Source organism: Sapajus apella, unplaced genomic scaffold (assembly GCF_009761245.1).
Source record: "Sapajus apella isolate SASKATOON/1434 unplaced genomic scaffold, GSC_monkey_1.0 scaffold14, whole genome shotgun sequence".
Classification (NCBI taxonomy): domain Eukaryota; kingdom Metazoa; phylum Chordata; class Mammalia; order Primates; family Cebidae; genus Sapajus; species Sapajus apella.
The window spans coordinates 6,289,581-6,316,370 of NW_022436954.1; the positions used below are offsets into that span (position 1 = coordinate 6,289,581).

A 26,790-nucleotide genomic window follows, 5' to 3' on the forward strand; every position below is an offset into this window, starting at 1 on the left:
GCTCTGCTACCTCTATCCTGTCTCTCCCTCTCCCAAAGCAGATAAAAGATGAGGGGACAAAGAGTGTGTGGGAAGCGGGGCTGAGAGAAGGTGGTGCCGCGGCCCAGGGGTCCTGCGATGCTTCGGGGGATTCTGAGTCAGCGGGAGGAGGACCGCACGTGGGGAACGGCGGGCGAGGCGCGTAGTCAGGGAATCGGAATGCCTGACTGGGTGTCTCGTGGAGCCATCCCGCGGGGTGTGGGTGTCCACGGTGACGGAAGGTGCGCAGGCCGGGGACCTTCTCACGCCGGACGCTGTCTGTTCCCGGCCTTCCCAACCACAGCACCTCCGCCGGCCTCCCCAAGAGAGGCGGGGCGAAACAGGTGCGGTTGCCACGGCACCCGAACCACGGTCTCGCGAGATTCGGAATAAACCAATGGGAGGCAGGGGAGGGGAGGACGTGGCACGAGGCTGAGGGGCGGGGCCGGAGGGGCTCCTTCCTATCCCTCCCAATTCCGCCCCGCCCCCGCCGCGGCGGCTCGCGTGGCCGCTTAGGGACCGACCCTATAAAGGCCGCTCCGCAAGGGGCGCGCTCCACTCGGCAGAGGGCGCCTCGGCGGCTGTGCGCCTGCCCAGTGTGGGTCGCTCCCCGCCCCCTGTCCCGGCCGGCCCCGCCTTGGCTCCGCGCCCTCTCCCCGCTCTCAGCCGCCGCTCTGCCCTGCAGCAGCCAGCCCCGTGTCCGGCAGCATGTTCAGCTGGGTCAGCAAGGATGCCCGCCGCAAGAAGGAGCCGGAGCTCTTCCAGACGGTGGCCGAGGGGCTGCGGCAGCTGTACGCGCAGAAGCTGCTGCCCCTGGAGGAGCACTACCGCTTCCACGAGTTCCACTCGCCCGCGCTGGAGGACGCTGACTTCGACAACAAGCCCATGGTGCTCCTGGTGGGCCAGTACAGCACTGGCAAGACCACCTTCATCCGGCACCTGATCGAGCAGGACTTCCCGGGGATGCGCATCGGGCCCGAGCCCACCACCGACTCCTTCATCGCCGTCATGCACGGCCCCACCGAGGGCGTGGTGCCGGGTAACGCGCTCGTGGTGGACCCGCGGCGCCCCTTCCGCAAGCTCAACGCCTTCGGCAACGCTTTCCTCAACAGGTACCCACCCATCACTCCAGGGGGGTGGGGCGCGGCCGAGGCCAGCCCGCACTCGGAGCCGGACCCTCCCGTGGCTGTCACCCCCGCCGTTCTTTGTCTACCGAGGCCCCAGTGAGACCCTCAGTGACCACTCCCTGGCCCAAGGGCCCTGCCGCTTCCCGGAGAAAACCCGCCTGGGGTTTAGGAGTGGGCGTTGCCGGCTCCCCCAGCTTCTGTCCTCCCCAGAATCTTCCAGGTTAACCACCAAGCCCTCTCGCAGATCTCAGCCCCACTCCCCTCAGAACCAGGACTGAACCATTCCTGCGCTCCCTTTCTTGGTCTCCACCTCGCTCCCACAGACTGGATGCACTTGGTTCACGCACATCAACCCTTCCCTCCTTATCTTCTTAAGTGCCATAGCAAAACACAATGAAACTTTTACCCATTCCCTTCGCCAGTGCGGTATGGCTCTGCTCTGCCTCCCCTGGGACTGTGGTTTTGTGTAGGAGGGAGGAGAATCTGCTGTGGCTTGCTGACTTTGGGGCAGCCCCTTGGAGGGGACAGCTGAGGTTTGAACACTTCTCCCAAAGGCAGTTCTCAAGCAGTCATTGCTGCCTTGAAGGGTTTCGGGAAGCAGGAGGAGGTGGTGGCGCTGGGGTCCTGCGATGGGATTCTAGCCCTGAGCCCTTCTGTGGACTGAAGGACAGAATCTGAGCTGCTTTCACCCACTTGGACCTCTCTTTCCCAGTTAAGTGGCCTCTGCACGTGATGAGAGTGATCCCCAAGCCTCTGCCTCTCTCAGTGCTGTGAATGAAACAGTGGCCTCCCGTCTAAGGAGTGCAATGCCCAGGCTCACTTTTCTCCCAAGGAACTCAAGGCATCCTGGTCCCCACCCCCAGGCGACATACCAAAATACTTCCCAAACCCTGCCCTCCCTACCACCCCACATTCTACGACTCCGCATGCCTTTCAGAGTCTGCAGTCTGCACCTGGGAAGAGCCTCTGAAGGAATCTTTGAATCTAGCCTTCCAAGTCCCCGCCCTGTGGGATCACATTCCTTTCCAGACTCGGTCCAGCCGTGCAGGGCACCTTGCCCTAGAGCCAAGCCGGTGGCCAGGCCTGCTCCATGCACAGAGCTGACCTTCAGCGTGGTCTGTTGCTGCTTGCAGGCGTTTCAGCCTGCCCTCCTGTACTATGGCTGTTGGCGTTTGTGTATCAGGCCCAGGTTGAGTGCAGCTCTTTGGGCTAAGGGTCCTGAAGAGGCGGGGTCCTCTTGCCCCAGCCTTACCTCCTTGTTTCAGGATTGCCAGGTAGTTAAGTGACTAGCTCAAACCATTAGCTGATGGGAGCCCTTCGACCCTGTGGAAAGTTTGGCTGCTGTGCCAGAAAGTCCAAGTGTTAGGTCTCTGCTTCCACGCAAAACTTTGGGAAGCCATGGGAAGGGTCCCTTTCCCTGCTGCCTCTGCTGTCCCAAGCGCTTCACTTTCCTTGTGAGGGCAGGCCTTTTTTGAAAGGAGAAACATGGCACAGGACCAGTTTTCTGAATTTGGAAGCCTAAAGTTTCAGAGCTGGAAGGATCTTACACATCATCTCGGCAGCCCCCACCTCATTGGCTCAGGAAACCGAGGTTTAGAGAGTCCAACTGGTTTGTGGAAGTCACCCATTAGGTTAAGCAGCACTGACTGTCTGGCTTTTGCATGGCCAGTCACTGCCTGCTGCTGCTGCTACCCCAAAAAGCAATTCAGGATTGCTTGGTCCAGGCCTGGTGCTTTGGTGACATTGGTGCCACAGGATATGAGAGGTAGCACACTTTTTTTTCCTTCTTGCTGCCACCTCGTCTCCAGAGGATCCCTGATCGCTGATGGCCCTCCAGAAAGGGGCCTATCAGCCCGAGCTGGGGCCCCGAGCTGTGTCAGATTGTGAAGTGTGGGGAGGACGCCTGGCAAGAAGGGTGCAACAAAGGGGGCTTTTCTCTGGCTGATACAGCCTCTCCCAGCCGAGTCTTAAAGAGACTCATTGAGTCATGAATTTGACTTTCCGGCCTTTTTCCCCTATGTGGCTGCTCTAAGAATAAAATCAGCTGGAGCAGACCAAGGCAGGGTGCAGTCGGGGTGTCCTAAGAGTGTCTTGTGAAAACTCGTTGCGTAACTGGGACTGTCACTTGTGCAAGATGAAACCTGTGCGTCCTTGGGGAGATGGAATCGGAGGCGTCTTTGCTGCTTGCTCCCTTTCTTGTTTTCAGCCATACACCACGGGCTCTGCAGAGCAAGTGGTTTCTGGGTCCTATAGATATTAACTTGCTTTCTGGGCTCATTTATGAGGCGTTTTTATGTATGTGACTTCCCAGAGCCAATTCTGCTTCCCATCCTTCTATTCTGTCATCATCTCTCCAGCAGTTCCTGCCAGTCCTGGCCTGCATGCATTGCTGCTGGCACTGGCGAGAGTAAGGCCCATGCTTCGTTCGCCCTGAGGGTCAGCTGGTCTTGCTCCGTTGCCTTGCAGGCAGCACCCCTCGCCCTGGCCAGCTGCTCTCTGCCTGTGGGTCCCTGGTCGCTGGGGGTTGGGGCCAAAGGGAAAAGCTGATAGGCTCAGATTCCTACCCTCTGTTGGAAAGGCAGCTTCAAGTTTGTGTCCTACAGATAATGGGTCAGTCTTTTCTTTGCTCTCACTACCTTTTTCAGAGAAGTTTTTTGTTTGTTTTTTGAGACAGAATTTCCCTCTGTTGCCCAGGCTGGAGTGCAGTGGCACACAATGTTGGCTCACTGCAACCTCCACCTCCTGGCTTCAAGCAATTCTCTGCCTCAGCCTCCTGAGTAGCTGGGATTACAGGTAGGTGTCACCACGCCCGGCTAATTTTTCTATTTTTGGTAGAGATAGGGTTTCACCATGTTGGCCAGGCTGGTCTTGAACTCCTGGCCTCAGGTGATCCACTTGCCTCCGCCTCCCAAAGTACTAGGATTACAGGCGTGAGCCACTACGCCTGGCCTTTCAGAGAAGTTTTTAAAGGAGCTTTTTCTGTGCCCAGTGAAGGATCCCTGCTCTCAACTGAGACTGCCCTGTGCCTTTCTGGGCTGTTCTAAGCTTAGTGTGAAACTCCAGCGTACGTAGCTGAGCCCTGGCCCAGGAGTTGCTAGCCTCTCCATGGCTTTGTTCTTCCTCAGCCTGCTCTGACTTTCAGATAATGGCGTGTCTGTGCCTCTCTGTCACACTGTCTACCAGCCTGTGTGTGGTCCCCAGCTTTTGCCGGCCGTCAGTTTCAATTCCCTCACCCAAGCGGCTGATTGAAGGGGCAGGGCTGGCCCTAGCAGCAGTAGGAAGCGGCCGGCTCTCTTTAGGGTGGAAATTTAGCCCAGTGGTGGAAAATTCTAACATGGGATTTCAAGGCCCCAGTGTCACCGTCTGTTTCCCCTATGAATTGAATGGTGACCTAGGCTGGTGCAGTTTTCACTAACAAGTCAGCAGCTTGAAAGTTGACCTCTCAAACTCTAGGGGAAAAGCAAATGTGAGGAAGTGCTGATGTGGGTGAGTTTGACCCTGCTGGTTGCATTCCCAGTTGAGAAAGTCTGTACAATTCGCCGGCCACCCTGGGAAACTGAGATAGAAAACCACCTGTCAGTTCCCTGCTTCTGGAAAGGAAGCCAGAGACAAAGGGAAGGGGTACAGAGAGCCCTTTGTTATGTCTGGAGCCTTGAGGACTGCGTCGTGATGCCTCTCTTCTGGCTCTTGCTCTCATGTAGGTTCATGTGTGCCCAGCTGCCCAATCCCGTCCTGGACAGCATCAGCATCATCGACACCCCCGGGATCCTGTCCGGAGAGAAGCAGCGCATCAGCAGAGGTAAACACTCTGACCGCGGCTCACTTCGCTGGTCCTGTCAGACCTCCTTCTCTCTGAGGTCTGCATCCTGATTCAGATGCTGCCCTTGAGATTTCTTCCAGCCTCAGGCTTTCTAAAAAAAAAATGTGTCTGAGGGAGAACCCATTTTACATCAGCCTCCCATCTCCAGAGTGCTCTGTGCACTGAGGGCGGGAGCTGCTTTCCTCCTCGGCGCAAGCGAGGAGGTGCGACCACAGCCAATCTTGTGTGGCTGTCATACTTTTGAATCCCTGGGGCATGCTGGAAACAACAGGATGGGAATGGGCCTCGGGCCATCCTGTGAGGGTGCAGGAAGCAGCTGACTCCGAACCACCCCCTGGTCCCTTGAAAAGCTTTGCTTCTCAAAGCCATATAAATTCCTTTTGAGTCCAGCCAGACTGAGAGAGAGCCAGGTAAAAGGAGAAGCGGGCAGAATTTCATGAAACAGTTAGGGGCTGGTGGAAATTTGCTTACATTTGCTTAGAGGCTGACAGTCAGCAGCCTCCCTGGCCTTCATACTGTGCAGTAGTGCGCCATGCCCGTTCCAATTGTGTCAGCTCCTGCCTGGATTCTGCCAAGCTCTTTTGAAGATCTGGTTCTGGACGAGCCTGAACTGGGTCCTCTATCTGTCACTGCCCTTTTTTCACGGAAGGGTGGGGTGCTTTGGAGCCTGATGCTTTCTGGGAGGAGCTTGAAGGTAGGCTAGTACCTGGAAGGTGAGGAGTGGAGTCCGCAGCTCCAAATGTGAAAATGAAATAAGATCGAACTCAAAGAGGGGTTGAGGACAAGGGAGCAACTTTGCTGATGATTAACTTGCAGATGCTTCCCGGGTCCCTTTCCCTCTGGCCTGGCCTGTGGTGGGGGAGCCTTGTAGTCAAAGCCAGCAGCTAGGATTTGGAGTGCACGTTTCTCTCTCCTGGGACTCTGAGGGCGTCGGGACTCTGTTCTTGGAGCTGAGAAACCTTGCTTCTCTTTCCTTCCAGGCTTGCAGGCCTTGTCCCTGTGGGCTGCATCAGAACATACTGAAATCACTGGCCTTCATCCGCTTTCAGAGCTGCCAGTTAAGCTTTTAGATTCTCCCACCTCTGGTGATAGTGACGCTCCTGGGAGTTCAAGGGAGTAGATTCAGAGACCACTTCTAAAAACAAAACAAAAACAAAAAGCAGACGCTAATATTTTTATTTCTTACTGCTGTTGTTGTTCCAACCTAGTTTTAAGAAAAGGCCCGATAAGCAAAAACCCTGTCATTTGCCAAAGCAAGGTCAGAAAATCTGAATAAGGTACTCTATTTTTTTTTTTGAGACAGAGTCTCTCTGTCTCCCAGGCTGGAGTGCAATGGTGCAATCTCGGTTCACTGCAACCTCCTACTCCCAGATTCAAGCGATCCTCCCACCTTAGCCTCCGGAGTAGCTGGGATTACAGGCGCCTACCACCACACCTGGCTAATTTTTGTATTTTCAGTAGAGATGGGGTTTCACCATGTTGGCCAGGCTGGTCTCAAACTCCTGACCTCAGGTGATCCGCCGGCCTCAGCCTCCCAAAGTGCTGGGATTGCAGGTGTGAGTCACCACACCTGGCTCAATAAGTAAGTTACTCTTTAATTTTTTTTTTTTTTTTTTGGAAATGGAGTTCGCTGTGTTGCCCAGGCAGGAGTGCAGTGGCTCGATCTTGGCTCACTGCAACCTCTGCCTCAAAGAACCACTGAGGGAGTTTGTTCCGTGTCTGCCTCCAGGGCTGGGGTATTCTGGAAGGACTCTGAGCCTCTATCTGTTATCTTATCATTAGCATACCTGGGGACTCCTCTGATCCAGCCATCAGATAGAGGCTGAAGCCCCAGCAGGCCAGCGGCTATGTACACATCCTGGGGTAAAGAACAGTGGCACACAAGAAGATGCTTATCCGGCCAGAGTGCCGCTGCTCCCTTCGGCGCTGGAGTTAAGGTGTTTGACAGGAAGGGTTCAGGGTTTTTGTGGCCTCTGTTGTCTCATAAAAAAGAAGAGGCCAGGTGTGGTGGCTCACGCCTGTAATCCCAGCACTTTGGGAGGCCAAGGCAAGTGGATCATGAGGTCAGGAGTTCGAGATCAGCTTGGCCAACATGGTAAAACCCCGGCTCTACTAAAAACACAAAAATTAGCCAGGCATGGTGGCATGCGCCTGTAGTCCCAGCTACTCGGGAGACAGGAGAATCACTTGAAACCAGGAGGCGGAGGTTGCAGTGGGCCTCCCACAGTGCTGGGATTAGAGATGTGAGCCACTGTGCCCGGCTGAAAAAATTATTTTTTAGAGATGGTCTCAGGCAGGAGTATAGTGGTGTGATCCTAGCTCATTGTAGCCTTGGACTCCTGGGCTCAAGCGATCCTCCCACCTTAGTCTCCCAAGTAGCTGGGCCCACAGGTGCAGGCCACCACGCTTGGCTGTGGTTGTATGTCTTGTGTTGCTTGCCTTGGCCCTGCCGCCTGAGACACTCCCTCCCCTCCTTCTAACCCCTCTGCTTCCTTTCCCTGGTAAGAAAGAGGCAGGCACAGGTGTCTACACTAGCTGTCTCTGGGACAAGCACCAAAGTGTACCCTCCATATCAGTAGATCTCAGACACAACGTGGCATTTTGATTGGGAGCAAGGGGTGGACATGCACATTGCCTTGTGGTCCCCACCCTGGAGTTGCCTATGCAGACGACAAGTGGAGGAGCAAGCCAGCAGGACACGAGGCTGCTGTCAGTGTGCTGTCATGCTCTGCCTGTGTGACCTCCCTGTCCCCTCCAGGTGCAAAGTGTGGCTCCTCTGTGTCCCTGAGACGCCAGGCTCCCCTATATCCACAGAAGGTCATCTCTACCCATCATGGGCAGGAAGGAGCCAGGGGCTGAAAGAGAAGCACGTCCCTCTGATTGGAAGAGAGGTTTCCTGCTGAAGATCAAACCGATTTTACTAGACCATTTCTTTTCCTCCATGGCCCTAGAGGCCTTGGTTTAGATGTATTTTGCTAAAAGTTACCTGGTTAGGGTTTGATGTTGGTGTTTTCTTTTCTTTTTTTTTTTTTTTTTTTGGGACGGAGTTTCGCTCTTGTTACCCAGGCTGGAGTGCAATGGCGCGATCTCGGCTCACCGCAACCTCCGCCTCCTGGGTTCAGGCAATTCTCCTGCCTCAGCCTCCTGAGTAGCTGGGATTACAGGCACGCACCACCATGCCCAGCTAATTTTTTGTATTTTTAGTAGAGACGGGGTTTCACCGTGTTGACCAGGATGGTCTCGATCTCTTGACCTCGTGATCCACCCGCCTCGGCCTCCCAAAGTGCTGGGATTACAGGCTTGAGCCACCGCGCCCGGCCCTTGGTGTTTTATTTTCAAGAGAAAGACTGTCACTGGGTACCTCTTGGAGGTGCTGGTTATAAACTCCAGGATGAGACCTCTAGGTAGACACAGGAGGAGTGGATTTCTCTCTCCTGGAGGCCCCGCCCATCAGTCATGGAAAGGCCTATGTGGCCTGTCCAGCGGAGGAAGTCAGAGCGGGGCAGTGCGTTCCCGACAGGGCTGGCCGCCTACTACTGCCTTTGCTGCTGGCATGGAAAGCAGGTGTTTCCCTCAGAAAGATAGGACCAGAAGAGCATGTGGGCCCCAGCGTAACACGCCTCCCCTGCCTGCCAGCCCGTTCCCTGGAAACACGTCCTTGCGGAGGCCGTGGATGGACATTGGGGTTGCTAATTGCATTACTTCCATTTCCCACCATATCTGGCCCTGCCTGACCCCTCCTGACTTTTTTCCCCTTTCCCCATGGTCCTAGTCTGTGCAGGAAACACAGTCTAGAAAGATAAGGTGGGCTAGTGCAGGCCCAAAGTGGTCAGGAGGCAGCCGTACTCTGTCAGGGACCCCTGAGGATTGCCTCTGAGGAGAAGCAGGCTGGGTTGGGGTCTCTTGGGCTGCCTTTGCCTGTGTGCTAAGCTGAGTGACTTTAAAGATAATATTGTCCTATGTCAGCAGGGAGGTGGCCCGTGGGGGCTGCATTTATTCTTGAGTGCTGCCTGTGTGACTGATAAGGGCGTTCCAAAGGGCAGCTGGGCACGGCAGGGCTAGTGCCCTTGGCTTTACGGGCTACCGACCAACTGCACGGTCCCGGCAGGGCCCGGGTGCCCAGTCATCCCCGGCGGGGCCTCTGTGGGCAGCCCAGCCAGTTCGTTCCCCACCGTGGTCACTAGGCAACTGTGAGCTAACCGGGAGTTTTTGTGCCTCAGTCTCCCCATGGAAGCTGTATCAGCAGGGGAGTGTTGTTTTAACTTGCAGTAGCAGATCAGAAGCCTGGACAGCTTTGTGTCTGACTTTCTGCCGGCCGCTGCCACGTCAGTGAGTCCCATTGCGTTATCACAGCAGCTGCAACTAGGAGGAAGCTCCTGCCTTTCAGAGGAGGAAGCAGAGGCTTAGGAAAGTTAAGTAATTGGCCTAAGATGACAGCCAGGCCAGCAAGTGTCAGCACTAGGATTTGAACCCAGGCAGGGTTTGTGCTCCTACCGCGGCAGGGCTGAGAACGGGGCCTTGGCATGAAGGCTGTGGGTGAAGGAGTGCCAAGAACTCGGGTCAGACAGACCCTTGCCTCTCTTGGGCCTCCTGAGATGCACAGAGGCCGCCCTCTGCTTCTCTCCTGCCCAACGTTAGACTGCAGTCCTGAAATGGACCTGAGGTCTGGTATGGTCTTACCTTTCCCTGTTCCCTGTCTCCAGCCACACATGACCCCTCAGGCTATCCAGGGAGCCTGGTGCCCTGGGCTCTCACTTGCCCTGCTGGTCTGCAGGCTCCCTCTAAGCCTGGGAGCTGTTCCGATCCTTAGTGGTTGGATGGGGCCTCCCTGCCCACACTCCCACCTGTGTGGCCTGAGTCCTCTGGCCCAGAGGTGGGCCTGCGCCGTGGGCAGCCCCCACTTCCTGCCGACACCTCCCAAAATGGAGATGCCACTGGCAGCAGCCCCCCATGGCAGGGTTTCACCAGGGTGCTCTGCCGACCATCGAATGCTCCCAGGGGCAGTCCAAAAGCCATGAGCCAGGCCAGGTGCTGTGTCCCTCTTGGATTCAGCGTCCACAGCACAGGTAGATCAGAAGGTTCAAATCCCACGTCAGTAATTGAGGAGCTGTGTGGCTCTAGGGAGTTGTTCTGGCCCCTGGAGCTGCATCCGTCCATCAGGAAGCACCACAGCCTTTCAGGTTATTGTGGATTACCAGAATTTACATGTTAAGCTCTTGCCCTAGCACCTGGGACACAATTAAGTGTTTAAGTGTCAGCTGGTTGCTAGTAAAGAGACGGAAAAACCCAGGGCTTCCCAGACTTTGATCTGAGTAACATCCTGGGGAATATCCTCAGGACAGTGCTGACTCAACTGGGGTTTCCCATTTGGTTCCAGGCCCTCCTTTGCTCCCAGCCCCGGGCCTCCGGAAGTCCTCTGCTTGCCCCACCTGGCTGTGCCCTCCCTCTGTGGCCCAGCAGGCCAGGACGGCAGGACAGCTTTTGGCCACAGCCTCTGCTGGGGGCGCACAGGCTCTGCCAAGGAGGAGGCGTACCAGGCGCTGCCCGCGCTTGACACCTGTTTCTCAGGCTGTGTGCTGGCGGCGGGCTGGGGAGCAGCTGGCCAAGTGCCTGCAAACATTCCGTTTATATTTGGGGGATGAGGCATTCCTCATGCCTTTGAAGTCCTTGCCTACACACCCATCAGAATCTGAGCTTCTTAAGCCCAAAATACAAATCCTGCGAGTAAATAAGAACAAACATTTACTCCTGCTCACAGCGTGCCAGGCTCACTCCATCCTCCCTCGGCCCTCTGAGCTGGAAACCTACTGTTTTCACGGTACAGACTGAAGCTGGGAACTGAGGCTCCGAGAGGCCAGAGGCCTGCTGGGTCACGCAGCTGGTTGTTGAGAAGGTTCAGGATGGAAATGTGGGCCTGATTCCAGAGCTCCTCTGTCCCCGCCCATCCCTCTTTTGCTGCTTGTGTCTGATGTGCTGGGGTCTACATTGTGTGAAGTCCACCCTCCTCATGTGTCCTGCTCTACAAAGCATTCCCGGGCTGCCACTGCCACGATAGAGTATTCTCATCACCGGAAAGTTCCCGTGCCCCTCGTACTCTCTTCTGGTCTTAGGCAACCCGCTGACCTTTGTCTCTAACTTTTGCCTCTTCTGGGATGTCACCTAAATGGAATCACACAGGAGGAAGCCTCTCACTTCTGCCTTCACCTAGCAGGCTGCTCTGAGCTGCATCTGGGTGTTTGAGAACTCCTCTTCATTGGGGAGCCGCTCCTCTTCATTGGGGGCCCTTTCCCATCACAGGGATGTACCATCAGTTGTCATCCGTAACCTATAGGGGGCGCCTGGGTTGTTCCACCTTGGGGCAGTTTTGAGTCAAGTTTGTGCTTCGTGTGGACGTGTGCTGCTCCCAGGTAAATGCTGAGGAATGGGGGTGCCTCTGCGCTCCGCTGAAAAACCCTTTCAGAGGCGTGTCAGCCTGAAGAAGCCCAGGAACGAGCCCTCAGGTTCAGATTCCTCTTTGTTCCTGGATCTCCGTATTGTTCTCCTGGGCCCCTCCGGCGCGCATTGGAAACCTGTGTGATAGAGACCTGGGGTGAGAAATACTGAAAGCGCAGCCTGAATGACAGGAAACAAAAGTCGATTGGAGACAAACCCTCTATTGTTTCGTGTTCTAGAAAACTTTGGAATGTATAAAGCAGCTTTTCCCCCAGCGGCTGGAACTACCTGTGTTTTGGAGGCTGCTGGAGTAGGGCGTGGAGGCCGGAGAACCTCCCTCTTCCCCTTCTGTGCTGGGGCGGGAAGCGTGGTTGGGCCGTAGTCAGGAAGGCAGGTCCTGTAAGGCCAGTGCCTGGAGAGGGGCGCCCCAGAGGAGGCCCGGCAGGACCCAGGTCGCCATGAGAGGCACCTGTCATGAGGCGCCACACTTGGCTCAGCCTGGTTGCCGGGAGCCACTCTGTTCTTTCATCCGACACCCCAGGACTTTTCGTTTTTGTTTTTTAAAAACTGTGATACAATACACCTAACATATAATATTTACCATTTTAACCTTTGTTTTTTTCTTGGAGATGGAGTTTCACTCTGTTGCCCAGGCTGGAGTGCAATGGCATGATCTTGGCTCACTGCAAGCTCCGCCTCCTGGGTTCAAGCAATTCTCCTGCCTCAGCCTCCCAAGTAGCTGGAATTATAGGTGCACAGCACCATGCCTGGCTAATTTTTGTATTTTTAGTAGAGATGGGGTTTCACCATGTTGGCCAGGCTGATCTTGAACTCCTGACCTCAGGTGATCCACCCATGTTGGCCTCCCAAAGTGCTGGGATTACAGGTGTGAACCATCACGACTGGCCCATTTTAACTTTTTTTAGGCGTGCAGTTCAGTGGCATTTAGCACGTTCTTCATTGTTTAGCCATCACCACCACCCAGCTCCAGCCTCTTCCTTTCCCAAATGGAAACTCTTCCTGTATAACACCAGCTCCCCTCCCCGCTCCCTGTGCCCCGAAGCCCCTGCACTCCCCCTTCTACGTTCCCTTTCTGTGCACTTGATTATTCTGGTATCTGCTGTAAGTGGAATCCTCAGTGCTGTATCTGTCCTTTAGTGACAGGATGTTTTAAAGAAACTTTGGTTTTAGGTTTGGGGATCCATGTACAGGTTTGTTACTCGGGTAAATGGAGTGTTGTGAGGTTTGGCATATAGATTATTGCGTCACCCAGGTAGCAAGCAGAGTATTGGTTAGGTCGTTTTGTTTTCTTTTTCTTTTTTTTTGGAGACAGGGTCTCGTTCTGTCACCCAGGCTTGGAGTGCAGTGGCACAATCACAGCTCACTGTAGCCTCAACCTCCCTGGCCCAAACAATCCTCTTACCTCAGCCTCCCAAGTAGCTGGGAATACAGATGCATGCCACCACACCCAGCTAATTTTCAAATTTTTGTAGAGAGGGGGTCTCGTTATGTTGCCCAGGCTGGGCTCAAACGGCCCTCCTGCCTCAGCCTCCAAAAGTGCTGCAATTACAAGTGTGAGCCACCGTGCCCAGCCTGATAGGCAGTTTTTCTGTCCACACCCTCAAGTAGGCCCTGGTGTCTGTGGTTCTCTTCTTTGTTTCCATGTGTACTTGATGTTTAGCACGCACAGACAAGTGAGAACATGCAGTGTTTGGTTTTCTGTTCCAGTGTTAGTTTGCTGAGGATAATGGCCTCCGGCTCTGTCCATGTTGCTGCAAAGGACATGATCTGGTTCCTTTTTATGGCTGCATAGTATTCTATGTTGTATATGTACCAAGTTTTCTTCTTCTTCTTCTTCTTCTTTGAGATAGAGTCTTGCTCTGTCACCCAGGCTGGAGTGCAGTGGTGCGATCTTGGCTCACCGTAATCTGTGCCTCCCAGGTTCAAGCGATTCTCCTGCCTCAGCTTCCCGAGTAGATGGGGCTACAGGTGCACGCCACCACACCTGGCTAATTGTTTTTGTATTTTTAGTACAGACGGGATTTCACTATGATAGCTGGGATGGTCTTGATCTCCTGACCTCGTGATCTCCCCACCTCAGCCTCCCTAAGTGCTGGGATTACAGGCGTGAGCCACCGTCCCGGCCTGTACCACATTTTCTTTATCCAGTCTACTGTAGATGAGTATTTATGTGGATTCAGCCTTTGCTATCATGAATATGTGTGCATGTGTCCTTATGGTAGAAAGATTGATATTCTTCGGGGTATATGCCCAGTAATGCCATTGCTGGGTCGAATGGTAGTTCTGTTTTAAGTTCTTTCAGAAATTTCCAAGCTGCTTTCCACAGAGGCTGAACTGGCTTATATTCCCACCAGTAGCGTGTAAATGCGCCCCTTCTCTACAACCTCACCAGCATCTGTTATTTTTAGGCTTTTTAATAATAGCCATTCTGGCTGGTATGAGATGGTGTCTCATTGTGGTTTGATTTGCATTTCTCTAATGATCAGTGATGTTGAGTATTTTTTCATATGCTTGTTGGCTGTGTGTATGTCTTATTTGGAAAAGGTGACAGGATTATTTCATCACTTAGCATCATGTCTTCCAGGTCCCAGGATTTTCTGAGCCAGAGCTTCCCTGTGGCTCATGATCCCTTATCAGAGGTGCTCTGGCTTTCACTCACTGCAACCACTCCCTTTGCAGGTGGGCCTTCCTCTCCAGCCCACCCGCTTGGGCCATGTTTTCTGTGTCCTTTTGCTAGGTGTCAGTGCTGTGACTCCCACTGGGGCCTGGGCCAGTCAAGCTAACACCAGGCCCCTACCTTAGAGAGGGGACATTGTTCTCTGTCACCCAGCACACACAACCTCCAGCTTTTGCTGTTGCTATTGGGAATTGCTTTTGCATAGGTGGTGTCAGACTCCCGGCTGGCCTTGGTGCGTTCCAAAGCCTGAAGGCTCGTTGCCTTGGCCAGTGCCAGGGTGCTGGCAGGCCCTGTTCTGTACCTGTCACCAGCCGCCCAGCTCTGATCGAGAGTGGCTTGAGCTACTGCTGTGCTGTGTAGCCTTTGGCGCTTCTTGAAACCCGGTGTCTTTAAGGCCGAGTCAGGTACCTTTAAGGGCAGTGGGGGCCTGGTGGGACTTGTAGCCACGTGGTCACATGCCTGTGTGGCCCAGGCCCAAGGGCTGTGGCCCTTTTTGTCACCTGTGGGTGTAGCTGGCCAGTCACTGTGTTTCCCTCACAGGAAGAGAGCATTTTCTATAATAAACAGGAAATTTTATTCACCTGCAAAAAAATGGGCTTAGCTCTGTTGACTCCAACTGGAGACCATGGGTTCTGCGGCAGGTGGGGCGGGGCTCCTGGACAGGGAGCGGAGGGGGCAGGGAGTTTTAGAGTGCTCACTCTTCCTTCTCCTTTTTCTCTCTTTCCCCAGGGTCCCCCAGCCATCCAGGGGGAGGTGGGAGTGGGCCTTGCTGGGTGGAGTTTGGGAGGATGACCTCAGCTTCCCAGGCACCGTCCTGACTCCGAGGCCAAAGCTAACACAGCCGAGCACAGCCCATCAGGGCGCCCCTATTCCCAAGAACTTGGTTTTGGCATCACCGCCTCCCCAGCTGTGTGAATTCTAGTTTCAGCTTGTGGTGGGCTGAGGACAAACGGTTTCACGAGGGGAGAAGCTGGGCCCCCCTTTTGCTGAGCGAGGAGCCTCAGCCCTTGAGTCATCGTCTTTTCAGCGCTGACCTGCGTTCCCAGAGCTGGCCATAAAAGGCTGTGGGCTGCGGGCCCCAGGGAGGCCCTGCAGGCTCAGCCAGTGTGGCCTGGTGGCCCCGGGGACAGAGGCAGCCTCTCCCTGCCCCTGCTTCCCTCCCTTTACCCTTGACCTCTGTTTCTGGTTTTCTGCTGAGACTTCACCCCCCAGGCATCCCCTCCTGTGGAGCTTGGAGCCAGCTGTAGGGAGTCCAGGCTCCCAGGGCCTTGTACTTTGGAAAGAGGAGCCTGTGGTAGCATGAGGTGCCCTGGCACAATGCCCTCCCACACCTTCTGGACACAGGGAACCTGGCACCTCTGCTATCTCCGACTATCCACCCGAGCCTCTGGAAGGCTGTGTGGGCCTCCCTGCCCAGGCTGACAGCCAGGACCCCAGCTCCCTGCACCCCTCCCTGTTAAGAAGCTTGGCCCTCAAGCACCCGATTTCCTGTTGGGCTGGGGTGGGGAATGGTCACACATCATCTATGGAGAGGCTGCCCCGGCAGTGTGGCTGAAGCCATGGATTTGGGATTTTCCGTACGTTCTGGTGACTTTGCTTAAGGATGAAAGTCTTTGCCCGGTGATGGGTCCCAGGCCGCTGGCCCCTCGTTTCCACAGAGCCCTGGCTTCCCCCGCCCCAGCCTGCCGACTTCGAGGCCCTCCCTGCCGGGTCCTGGGCTGGGGGCCCAGTGCTCCCACACGCCCTCCTCCCTGCTGTGCCAGGCCGAGGAATTGGTATTTAAGTTTCACAGATGGAGAAAGTAACTGAGAAGTTAAGAAAAGAACTTCAGGCCACAGAGTCGGTGGCAGGGGGTGGGAGTGGAGTGCAGAGCCATCTTATGTAGTGGCCCGAGTTCCCTCTGGGAATGCCAGGTGTGGGGAGGGGCTCCGCGCCCTGTGGCTTTGGGCTTACAGATGGCGCCAAGCACGCTTGGGCATGGGGCCAGCGGTGGGAGTGTTTATCCCACGAGTAAGCTCAACCCTGCACACTGCGTGGTGCTGTTTATCTTGGCGCGCTTGTGCGTGGAGGCAGCCTCTCCGGGAGCCAGGGCTGTGGACCTGCCTTCCCCCTGGAGAGCTTCACAGGGTGGGAGCAGTGGATGCCACCAAGGGGGCCCCATGCAGTGGAATAGTCAGCAGCAGGTTCCCACTGGGATGGCAGGGCTGGCCTCCCATCACTGTGGGTGACCGTGCCCAGCTGCCGCTTTTCCTTGATGCTTTGTCCCTGGAGCTCCCGCCTCGCTGCTGCTTTTCTGTCCCTCTCAGTCTAGAGAGCACCTGTCTCCATCCCCAGCTTGGGGAGAGGGTGGTGAGTGTTTTTCAGGGGGATGCTGGGAGCAGGCTGTGGGAGGAGAAGGGGTTTGGGTCTGAGCCGGGCGATCCTGACTGTCCCGTGCAGGAGTGGCTTCTCCAGCTCATTTCCGGAGCCTGACTGCTCTCTGGGAAGTACTTGGTGCTTCTGAAGAGGGGTGGCCTATATCTGGGTGACCAGGGACGTGTGGGAAGACTGAGCCACGGAGCCAGGGACACGGATGCTGGCCCAGAATTGGCCAGAGAGGATGTGGCCCCTCTCCAGGACTCTAGGCCTTTGTTTCAACACGGCCTGCCTGTCACTCCTTTCTCTTCCTAGACCATGAGGACAGAGAAGTTTTACTCTAGGGGCAGAGGAAGAGGTGTGGATTTTTTGTTTTGTTTTTTAAGAAGGAGTCTTGCTCTGTTGCCAGGCTAGAGCTCAATGGCGCAGTCTTGGCCCACTACAACCTCCACCTCCCGGGTTCAAGCAGTTCTCCTGCCTCAGCCTCCCTAGTAGCTGGGACTACAGGGGTGTGCCACCATGCCCAGCTAATTTTTTGTATTTTTAGTAGAGACAGGGTTTCATCGTCTTGGCCAGGCTGGGTCTTGAACTCCTGACCTCATGATCCACCCGCCTCAGTCTCCCAAAGTGCTGGGTTTGCGCCACCGTGCCTGGCTGTTTTGTTTTGAGGTGGTCTCACTCTGTCGCCCGGGCTGGAGTGCAGTGGCATGATCACGGCTCACTGCAGCCTCGACCTCCTGGGTTATCCTCCTGCCTCAGCCTCCCAAGTAGCTGGGACTACAGGCCTGCACCACCTTTGTAGAGATGGGATTTCACCATGTTGCCCAGGCTGAAGTGGAAATATTTTTGAAGAGGCCTGGTTGTCAAACAGGATTCAAATTAAACTGCTGTTACAGAGACCTAAAACTCATTGGCTTAAGTCAGATATCTGATAGTCTATGTGAAAAACAACAGTCCAAGGCCATTCTGAACATGGAGCTTTCATCTCTGAACACCAAGCGCTTGCTCCGGCTCCTCCCATCACATCTGCGTCCCAGTCCTCAGGAGGGAGAAAACAACAAAGGGCTCATGCACCTTTTCTTGTTCTTTTCTGCTGCAAGGGAGGCTGGGAAATGCAGTCTCAAGCTGCGAGGCCACGAATCCAGCTGAAACTAGATAGTTATGTCTAGTTCCTCCTTTAGATGGAATGCCAATGAGCAGCCTGCCACAGGCGACAGAGTTCACTTTAATTGATGGGCCTTCACTGGGCCATAATAGGTTGGTAGGAAGCAATATAGAATAGACTTTAGAATCCAGGCATGTGGGCTCAGGTCTGTCAGCCCAGCACTTTGGGAGGCTGAGGTGGGAGGATCTCTTGAGCCCAGGAGTTCAGCGTAGACAACTTAATGAGACCCCTGCCTCTACAAAATAAAAATTTAAAAATTAGCCAGACATGGTGGCACATGCCTGTAGTCCCAGCTACTCAGGACTCTAAGGTGGGGGACGGCTTGGGCCCAGGAGTTCAAGGTTGCAGTGAGCCAAGATTGTACCACTGCGCTTCAGCCCCAGTGACAGAGCAGAACCCTGTCTCTAAAAAAATGAATATAAAATTAAAAACAAAAAAGACTGTAGAGCTTAAAGCTGGAGTCTATCCAGTCCAGCCACTTGTTTGGAGAAGTATTTAAGACCCAGGAAGGGGAAGTGGTTTGTAGCACTTCCCAGGCTTCTTTTCTTGTAGAGCAGAGGTCAGCAAACTTTTTCTGTAAGGTCAGATAGTTAATACTTCCAGCTTTGCAGACCTTATAGTTTCTGTCATAATGACTGAACTCTGCTGTGTTAGACAAAAGAAGCCATGGATAATACAAATGAGCATGGCTGTGTTTCAATAAAACTTTATTTACATAAACAGGTGGTGGGCCAGGTTTGATCCCTGAGCTGTAGTTTGCCAACCCTTGTTGCAGAAAATAAGTGAGATCCCTGCAAACTGGGATGCCTGGCACATCAACACTGAACGAGGAGCAGCAGCAGTTACTGTTGCAGGTGCCTCTTGTCACTGCCATCCCAGGGCACGCAGCTGGCAGGTGGCAACACTGGAGTCTGTGTTCTACCCTCTGTGCTGTGCTGAGCACAGTGCTGGGTCTCCTCCTCACTCTCGCCCTTGTCCAACCCACCTTAGAGCTTGGACTGTGGGACAACTTTTGCATTAGCACCTGTCTGTGGCAGGTGCTACATGGGTCGGCAAGTGTTGTGGTGGGGGCAGGAACAGGGAAGATGATCCTGCCCTCAGGGTGCTGTGCTGTCTAGATGAGTGCCTTCTAGGAATCTTTTTTTTTTTTTTTTTTTGAGATGGAGTCTCACTCTGTTGCCCAGGCTGGAGTTCAATGGTGCGATCTTGGCTCACTGCAACCTCTGTCTCTGGGTTCAGGCGATTCTCCTGCCTCAGCCTCTCAACTGGCTGGGTACTACAGGCACGCACCACCATACTCGGCTAATTTTTGTATTTTTAGTAGAGACGGGGTTTCACTGTGTTGGCCAGCATGGTCTCCATCTCTTGACGTCATGATCTGCCCACCTCAGCCTCCCAAAGTGCTGGGATTATAGGCGTGAGCCACCGTGCCAGCCCCTTGTAGGAATTTCAAAAACGATCTCAAGCTGAGAAATACCAGGCCAGGTTAGAGATGAGAACCATCAGAGCAGCGGGTCCCTTGGCGCCCCTGAGCTCTCCCTTCTCTCCCCCCAGGCTATGACTTTGCAGCTGTCCTGGAGTGGTTCGCCGAGCGGGTGGACCGCATCATCCTGCTCTTCGATGCCCACAAGCTGGACATCTCCGATGAGTTCTCGGAAGTGATCAAGGCTCTGAAGAACCACGAGGACAAGATCCGCGTGGTGCTGAACAAGGCAGACCAGATCGAGACGCAGCAGCTGATGCGGGTGTACGGGGCCCTCATGTGGTCCCTGGGCAAGATCATCAACACCCCCGAGGTGGTCAGGGTCTACATTGGCTCCTTCTGGTCCCACCCGCTCCTCATCCCCGACAACCGCAAGCTCTTTGAGGCCGAGGAGCAGGACCTCTTCAAGGACATCCAGTCTCTGCCCCGAAACGCTGCCCTCAGGAAGCTCAATGACCTGATCAAGCGGGCGCGGCTGGCCAAGGTAGGCCCTGGGTGAGGGGAGCAGCCTATTGCCAGGCAGGGCCATGGGGCTCCGAGAGTGGCACTGAGGTCCCAGGACTGCCCAAGACCCATCCCAGCTCGCTGCTCAGGCAGACCTGCACTTAGCAGTTTCTATCTGCAGAAACCAGTCCTTGGTCAGCAGCTGAGTGCAGCCTGCTTTTAACTAAGATTCTCCACCCATCCTCCTTCTTAACTTGTTCTGTTTGTGGTTTATACCCCAACTATGCCAAGAAGGGTTTGACTATGCTTACAACACAGAAACAGCACGCAGGAAGTTACCACAGAAGCAAAGGAGGCAGCCTCAGAAATGGGGTGTTGGGGGATAGAGCTCTGAGGCTCGTTGGCTTCCCTCTGGGGTTTTTTGTTTTTGTTTTTTGTTTTTGAGATGAAGTCTCGATCTGTCACCCAGATTGGAGTGCAGTGGAGTGCAGGTTGCTCATGGCAACCTCTGACTTCCAGGTTCAAGCAATTCTCCTGCCTCAGCCTCCCGAGTAGCTGGAGTCACAGGCACCCACCACTACACCTGGCTAATTTTTGTATTTTTATTAGAGATGGTGTTTCACCATGTTGGCCAGGCTGGTCTCAAACTCCTGACCTCAGGTGATCCGCCCGCCTCGGCCTCCCAAAGTGCTGGGATTACCCACCTGTCTGGGGTTTATTGAGCCTGAAGTACACTCAGCGTGGTGCTGGACACCAGGGACATGGTGTCTCCCATCCACCGCCCCTGTTCACTCATCAGCCTTCATGGGGAAAACAGAGCACATGAACAAAAAATGCGCATCAGTGAGCTCAGGCCGCTGCGGAGCCAGTGCTGGGGGCTGTCCCAGCGGGGTAGAGGGGCTGGGGAAGGCCCTGCAGGAGCTGAGGCTTAAGCTGCGACAGGAAGCAGCTCTTGAGGCGACGGGGTGCCAGCCTATAGCCCAGGGAGTGCTGGGCACTGAAGCCAGGGTCACGCTGAGGTGGTGTCAGTCCAGCAGGCCTTGCAGGCCATCCTTACCCCTCCTGGCAGCCCAGGCCTGGCAGCACTTAGCAGCAGCCTCTGAGTGGCTGAAGGGTTTGGAATCTCAGTGGCTGACCAAGTACTTGAGTGAGAGCCAGCGTGGCTGGGTCTAGGAAATGAAGGTTAATGCCACCAGCAGACCCTCCCAACACAGAGTGACAGAGCGCATGCCCTTAGGGTGTCTGACTTTGGATAGCACCTTGTCGTGGGCCGGCCTAGATGAGTCACCATGAGTGACAGTCTCGGCTGTGGTTGGGGTTGACCGGTGGACAGGACTGCTTGACACAGACTGTCTGAAAAGCTGAGAAGTGACCAAGTCCACACTCGTATCTTAGCAGGGCACCCAGCTGTTCTTTCAGACTCTTAGCACAAAGCTCAGTTGTTTAAGAAATAGGCTCCAGCCAGGCATGGTGTCTCATGCCTGTAATCCCAGCACTTTGAGAGGCTGAGGTGGATGGGCAGATCACCTGAGGTTAGGAGTTTGAGACCAGCCTGGCCAACACGGCAAAACCCCATCTCTACTTAAAAAAAATACAAAAATTTGCTGGGTATGGTGGCGCGTGCCTATAATCCCAGCTACTCAGGAGGCCGAGACAGGAGAATCGCTTGAACCTAGGAGGCAGAGGTTGCAGTGAGCCGAGATTGTGCCATTGCACTCCAGCCTGGACGGCAGAGCAAGACTGTCTCAAAAAAAGAAATAGGCGACCGGGCACAGTGGTGCACGCCTATAATCCCAACACTTTGGGAGGCCAAGGCAGGCAGATCACCTGAGGTCGGGAGTTCGAAACCAGCCTGACCAACATGGAGAAACCCCATCTCTATTTAAAAAAATACAAAAATTAGCCGGGCGTGGTGGCACATGCCTGTAATTCCAGCCACTTGGGAGGCTAGAATTATAGGCAGGAGAATCGCTTGCACCTGGGAGGCAGAGGTTACAGTAAGCCAAGATTGTGCTATTGCAATCCAGCCTGGGTAACAAGAGCAAAACTCCATCTTAAAAAAAAAAGAAAGAAAGAAAAAAGTAGGCCCTGGCCAGGCATGGTGGCTCACACCTGTAATCCCAGCACTTTAGGAGGCCAAAGCAGCAAGATCCCTTAAGGCCAGGAGTTCAGGGCCAGCCTGAGCTGGTGATACCTAGTGAGACTCTGCTCTATTTAATTAAAAAAAATTTTTTTTTTAAAGGCCCTTGCTATAGCTTCTATCTCCAGGCCAGGCCAGAGCATGGCTGGGGAGCTGTCCTGCCTGCCAAGCCAGGCCCTTTGGTGATAGCCCCAGGTTCTTGGGTGAGACAGCACAGAGAGCGGGGTGCTTGCCCCCACCTTGTGGCATGCAGGGAGTACCAGGGCAGATGTTGTGTGGGCATTAAGCCTTCAGTGGCAGCAATGCTTGTGGCCAGGGTCACAGTCCTCTGATCTCCAGAGTGTAACTGAGGGCTGAGGGTGGGTACCTCCTGGGGAGCCTGTGCCCCTGCCTGCTCAGAGACATGGAGACTCCGCAGGCATGGAGCACAGTCGTCCTCCTGCCCACACTATCTCGAGGCCAGAGAGCATGTGGGTGCTGCCTGGCCTGAGCGGCGAGAGCTGACCCTTCATCCTTTGCCACCACTGTCCTCCCCTTGTTCCCCAAGTACCCTGGGCCCCACCTCACCCTGCAGATGAGGAGTCCGAATTCTGGCCTGAGACCCGTGAGCTGCGTGCATGGGCAGGCACGGGTCAGATGCCTGCTCTGGAAGACACAGGGCTGCGTGCTTTTCTTATTTTTATTCTTTGGAGATGGAGTCACTCTGTTGCCCAGGCTGGAGTGCAGTGGTGCGATCTCGGCTCACTGCAACCTCCGCCTCGGGGCCCAAGCCATTCTCCTGCCTCAGCCTCCCCAGTAGCTGGGACTACAAGCATGGGCCACCACACCCGGCTAATTTTTATATTTTAGTAGAGACAGGGTTTTACCATGTTGGTCAGGCTGGTGTCAAACTCCTGACTTCAGGTGATCTGCCCGCCTCAGCCTCCCAAAGTGCTGGGACTACAGGCGTGAGCCACCGCGCCCGGCCGGCTGGGTACTTTTCTAGATATCTCCCTTCTGGAGCCTCCCTTTGAGTGGAGCCAGCTCTGAGGGAGGAACCCATGCGAAAACCCTGGTGAGTGACCCCGGCCTCAAAGGACAAAGAATGTCCTGAGCTGAGGGCTGTGGCCCTAGCACAGCCCCTCTCCTTGCAGGGCAGAGAGAGCTCCCCTGCTCAGCCACCTTCGAGGACAGACAGGACAGGGGGCAGGCGTGGGCCCCTGCGTGGTCGTCCGTGAGACAGTGTGTGACTGCCGGGCCCCAGGCACGCTGAGTCACCACACCCGGCAAACCCCGTGGCCTCCAGTGTTCCCTCACACCTGCTGCGTCCTTTTTCTGGACTGAGTGGTGCTCTCTGTGGCGATTCCCACTGGCCTGGGACCTGTCTGCCACCATGTCCCTGGGAGACCCTAGATCAGACCCACATGGCGCGGGGCTGCTTCCCTTGGGCAGTTCTGGGCCAGGCCCCCAGCCAGGGCAGAAGGCTGAGACTGAGTGGGGAGGTGGATGGGCTGGAGCCGGGCAGAAGGGCAGTGAGCCTGGCTGGCCACGGCCATCCGTGGCTGGAGGTGACTTGACAAAGCCGAGAGATCTGAGGGCTGGGCTACTCTCAAGGGCTGCCAGGTTCCCAGCTCGATCCCAGGAAATGAAGCGGGTGTTGCCCTGAACTGGCACGTGTCTAAGCAAGGTATTGAAGCTGGGATAAAACTGGCAACCGCCAGGAGAAGCTTTTATGGGATTTTTCAAACCCTTCATCATCGGAGCTGTGATGATGGAATGGGGCAGGCTCGGGCCCATTGGAGTTTAGTGGGCTCCACCCACATGCAGGCTGGTCGGCCCTGCAGGAAGCCTGCTCCCGGCTCTGCTGTGTGGGAGGGGGCAGCTGCGGGGAAGGGGGCTTGCAGAGAAACAGAAGGAACGTGGGCTGCGGGCCACCTTCAGCAGCCTTGGGTTCCAATCCCAGCTCCTCCATATGGGAGCCAAGTGCCCCAGGCAGCCTTTACCAGCCATTCGGAGGGCCAGGGTTGGGAGAATCACAACCCGCAGGGCTGCAGTGAGGGTTGAATGGAGGGTATGCAACGTGCCCAGCGGGGCACAACAGCCTTCTTTGGGTTGACAAACTTGGTTCTATTTCTGGGGCATCACGGTGATCCGTGCAAGGCCAAGGCTGTTGTCTTCTGTTGGAAGTGGCCTTTCCTGTCCCGCCCTCTGCCCTGCGGCAGTGAGCAGGTGTGCCGCTGCCAGACTGTCTGCTTCTAGGCCAGTGGGAGCCGGTGGTGGCAGCAGCCTTCAGCTTGACCCATCCATTCCCCTTCCCTGTTTCTGAGTGAGCACCTTGTAGTGTCCTTGGGGGCAGCCTGGGCATGTGCCAAGAAAGCGCCTGATGCCTGCCCCCGTCCTCACAGGTTCACGCCTACATCATCAGCTCCCTCAAGAAGGAGATGCCCAATGTCTTTGGGAAAGAGAGCAAAAAGAAAGAGCTGGTGAACAACCTGGGAGAGATCTACCAGAAGATCGAGCGCGAGCACCAGATCTCCCCCGGTGACTTCCCAAGCCTCCGCAAGATGCAGGTACAGCTGTCCCAAGGCCCCATGTGGGCTGGCAGCCATCAGGGCAGAGAAAGGCCTGGGGCACTGGATTTGGAGGGAATCCCATCTCCATGGGGAAGGGCCTCTCCAAACGGAAGCAGCTGGGTTAATCACCACACCCCACCCAACTCAGAGCTGACCCAGGCTGTGACACCGCAGAGGGGAATGTGGTGACTCACCCTGCATGGTGGGGGGAGGGCAGGGCCATGCCAGGCACTCTGGTGCCCTGTACATTAATCCTTGCCACAGTCGTGCCAGGAAAGAGCTGGAGTTGCCTCCTGTGTACAGGTTAGGGCGCCAAGGCCCAGAGGGGTTCACTGAGTCACCCCGGCTAGTGTCGGGGAGCAGCACTTTCTGCTTGAAGAGCCCTCACGGGAACCACTTGGCCTGGAGTCTGGGAGGGGCCACCCTTCCCAGCGCTTGTGCTTCCTTCACCACCCACAGGAACTCCTGCAGACCCAGGACTTCAGCAAGTTCCAGGCCCTGAAGCCCAAGCTGCTGGATACAGTGGACGACATGCTGGCCAACGACATCGCACGGCTGATGGTGATGGTGCGGCAGGAGGAGTCCCTGATGCCTTCCCAGGTGGTCAAGGGTGGCGCCTTTGACGGCACCATGAACGGGCCCTTCGGGCACGGCTACGGCGAGGGGGCCGGCGAGGGCATTGATGACGTAGAGTGGGTGGTGGGCAAAGACAAGCCCACCTATGACGAGATCTTCTACACGCTGTCGCCCGTCAATGGCAAGATCACGGGCGCCAACGCCAAGAAGGAGATGGTGAAGTCCAAGCTGCCCAACACCGTGCTGGGGAAGATCTGGAAGCTGGCCGACGTGGACAGAGACGGGCTGCTGGACGATGAGGAGTTCGCACTGGCCAACCACCTCATCAAGGTCAAGCTGGAGGGCCACGAGCTGCCCGCCGACCTGCCCCCGCACCTGGTGCCGCCCTCCAAACGCAGGCACGAGTGACAGCGCCCACCCTGCCCTCATTATCTCCATGCCTGGCCGGGAGGCAGAGATGGGAGGGAGAGGGGAAGGCTCACCATTTCTCGAGGTCCATAAAGACTGAGCGGATGTTTCCTCGCCTCTCGAAAAGGAAAACCACCATCTTTCTTTTAAGGCTGTTCCTGGGCCTGGTGGGGGAGACGGGGTGAGATGATGGAATTTTGTGCACAGGAACTATGGATATTTTAATATATAACATTAGGGCAGCGTTCCTCGTCGCCGCCTCCTCTGTGCGACAGCCCCATGTGCACAGCCTCTGCCCCCGGCCTTTGCTCTGCTCCGGCTCTGGCTGGACAGTGTGTGCAGTGACCGTGACCGCGGGGGAGCCGGGTACCTTTTGGCAGCTGCTGGGCCAGGGCTTCTTGGACAGGAACACCAGGCACCCTCCGTTTGCTTCTGAGCTGAGGTTGCTTCACGGGCCGTGGCTTCCTTCGTCACCCGGCCCTGCCTCCTCCGTGCTCTCAGGCGAAGTGGGTTCTTGTGCCTTCCCCTCCCCAGCCCAGGCTCCCCGAGCTTAGGCCCTGCCCTTCCTCCCAGGCCCCACCGGCTCCAACGCACCACCCTGCTCAGCAGTCACGGCAGCAGGACCCAGCCACCTTGGTCTTTTTTGGGGGTTTCAGGGGAGTAGGAGAACGTCCTCCAGAAAAATACATAAGCTAGTTTCTGTTCTGTAAAGTGACACCTTTCATACTTGACCGAATTTCCCCAACCACTGTTGTAAAGCTGTGATTTTTGTCTCCCCATCCCACCCTCCAGGCAAGGGGCAGCCCCACCCAGGGGGCATTAGATGTGGGTACTCGGGGAGCATCCCCTTCTTGGACCCCAGAGTTGCATTTCCTGGCCGAAGAAGGGTGGTCACCCCAGCTCCTGCCCCACCTTCTCACTTAACTGGAGCTTTCGGAGGCACCCCCGCAGCAGGAGGTGGGGGGTTGGTGGTGGGTGGAGGGGCCTCATGACATCTTGGTGCTGGTAAGAGGAAGCCTGTGGTTCTGGCCAGGCTCTTTGTGTTCAGACAGCGGGGCCAGGGGAAACCCAGCCCCTTCTCCTGTAATCCCCTTCATTTCCTACCTACCTTCCTCCTCTGCTTAGCAAAGGAGGGCAGCTAACTTGGATGTCCTTAGAATGCCCCTGGCCCCAGGCTGAGCAATAAGAAACCCGAGCCTTGTGGCCCAGTGGCCTGGGCCAGTTCAGTCCACCTCCCCCTCTGCCTGGGGCCATCGGGCCCAGCTTCCAGGGCCAGGCACACTCGCAGGCCAGTGGGTGTCCTGGTAGTGGTGGCACAGAGGCTGGTGGAGCACCAGGTCCTGCACATCTGGGTGTCCCACCAGGCTCTCCTTTGGGGGTCTCAGGGAGCCTCCCCCCAGCGCTGCTCCGAGTCTGCAGGAACTGACCTTGTTCTCCCTGGCCCGTCACTCCACACAGTATTAGGTGAGGATGGACGCAGCACTGCTGTTGAATTTGCAGTGGCTTGTTCACACCTGTGGGAAGGAAAGTGAAGACTTTCTCCGTGCATTAAAAAGTCAGAACTGTGCCGAA

General features: G+C 55.6%; 1 protein-coding gene across 1 annotated transcript; it reads left to right on the top strand.

Moving 5' to 3' along the window:
* The first annotated feature begins 403 nt into the window (after nt 1–403).
* Nucleotides 404–26,790, top strand: EHD1 (EH domain containing 1). The gene is made up of 5 exons (XM_032282905.1): nt 404–1,130; nt 4,847–4,944; nt 19,170–19,582; nt 24,067–24,231; nt 24,694–26,790. The coding sequence occupies exons 1-5, from the start codon at nt 727–729 to the stop codon at nt 25,216–25,218; spliced, it is 1,605 nt and encodes a 534-aa protein (XP_032138796.1). The 5' UTR covers nt 404–726; the 3' UTR covers nt 25,219–26,790.

Excerpts from the sequence above, each read along its gene's own strand:
- EHD1 (XM_032282905.1), top strand. The coding sequence starts at position 727 with ATGTTCAGCTGGGTCAGCAAGGATGCCCGCCGCAAGAAGGAGCCGGAG. Across the intron at positions 1,131-4,846 it reads GGCAACGCTTTCCTCAACAG|GTTCATGTGTGCCCAGCTGC; the intron begins GTACCCACCCAT and ends GCTCTCATGTAG. Across the intron at positions 4,945-19,169 it reads GAAGCAGCGCATCAGCAGAG|GCTATGACTTTGCAGCTGTC; the intron begins GTAAACACTCTG and ends CTCTCCCCCCAG.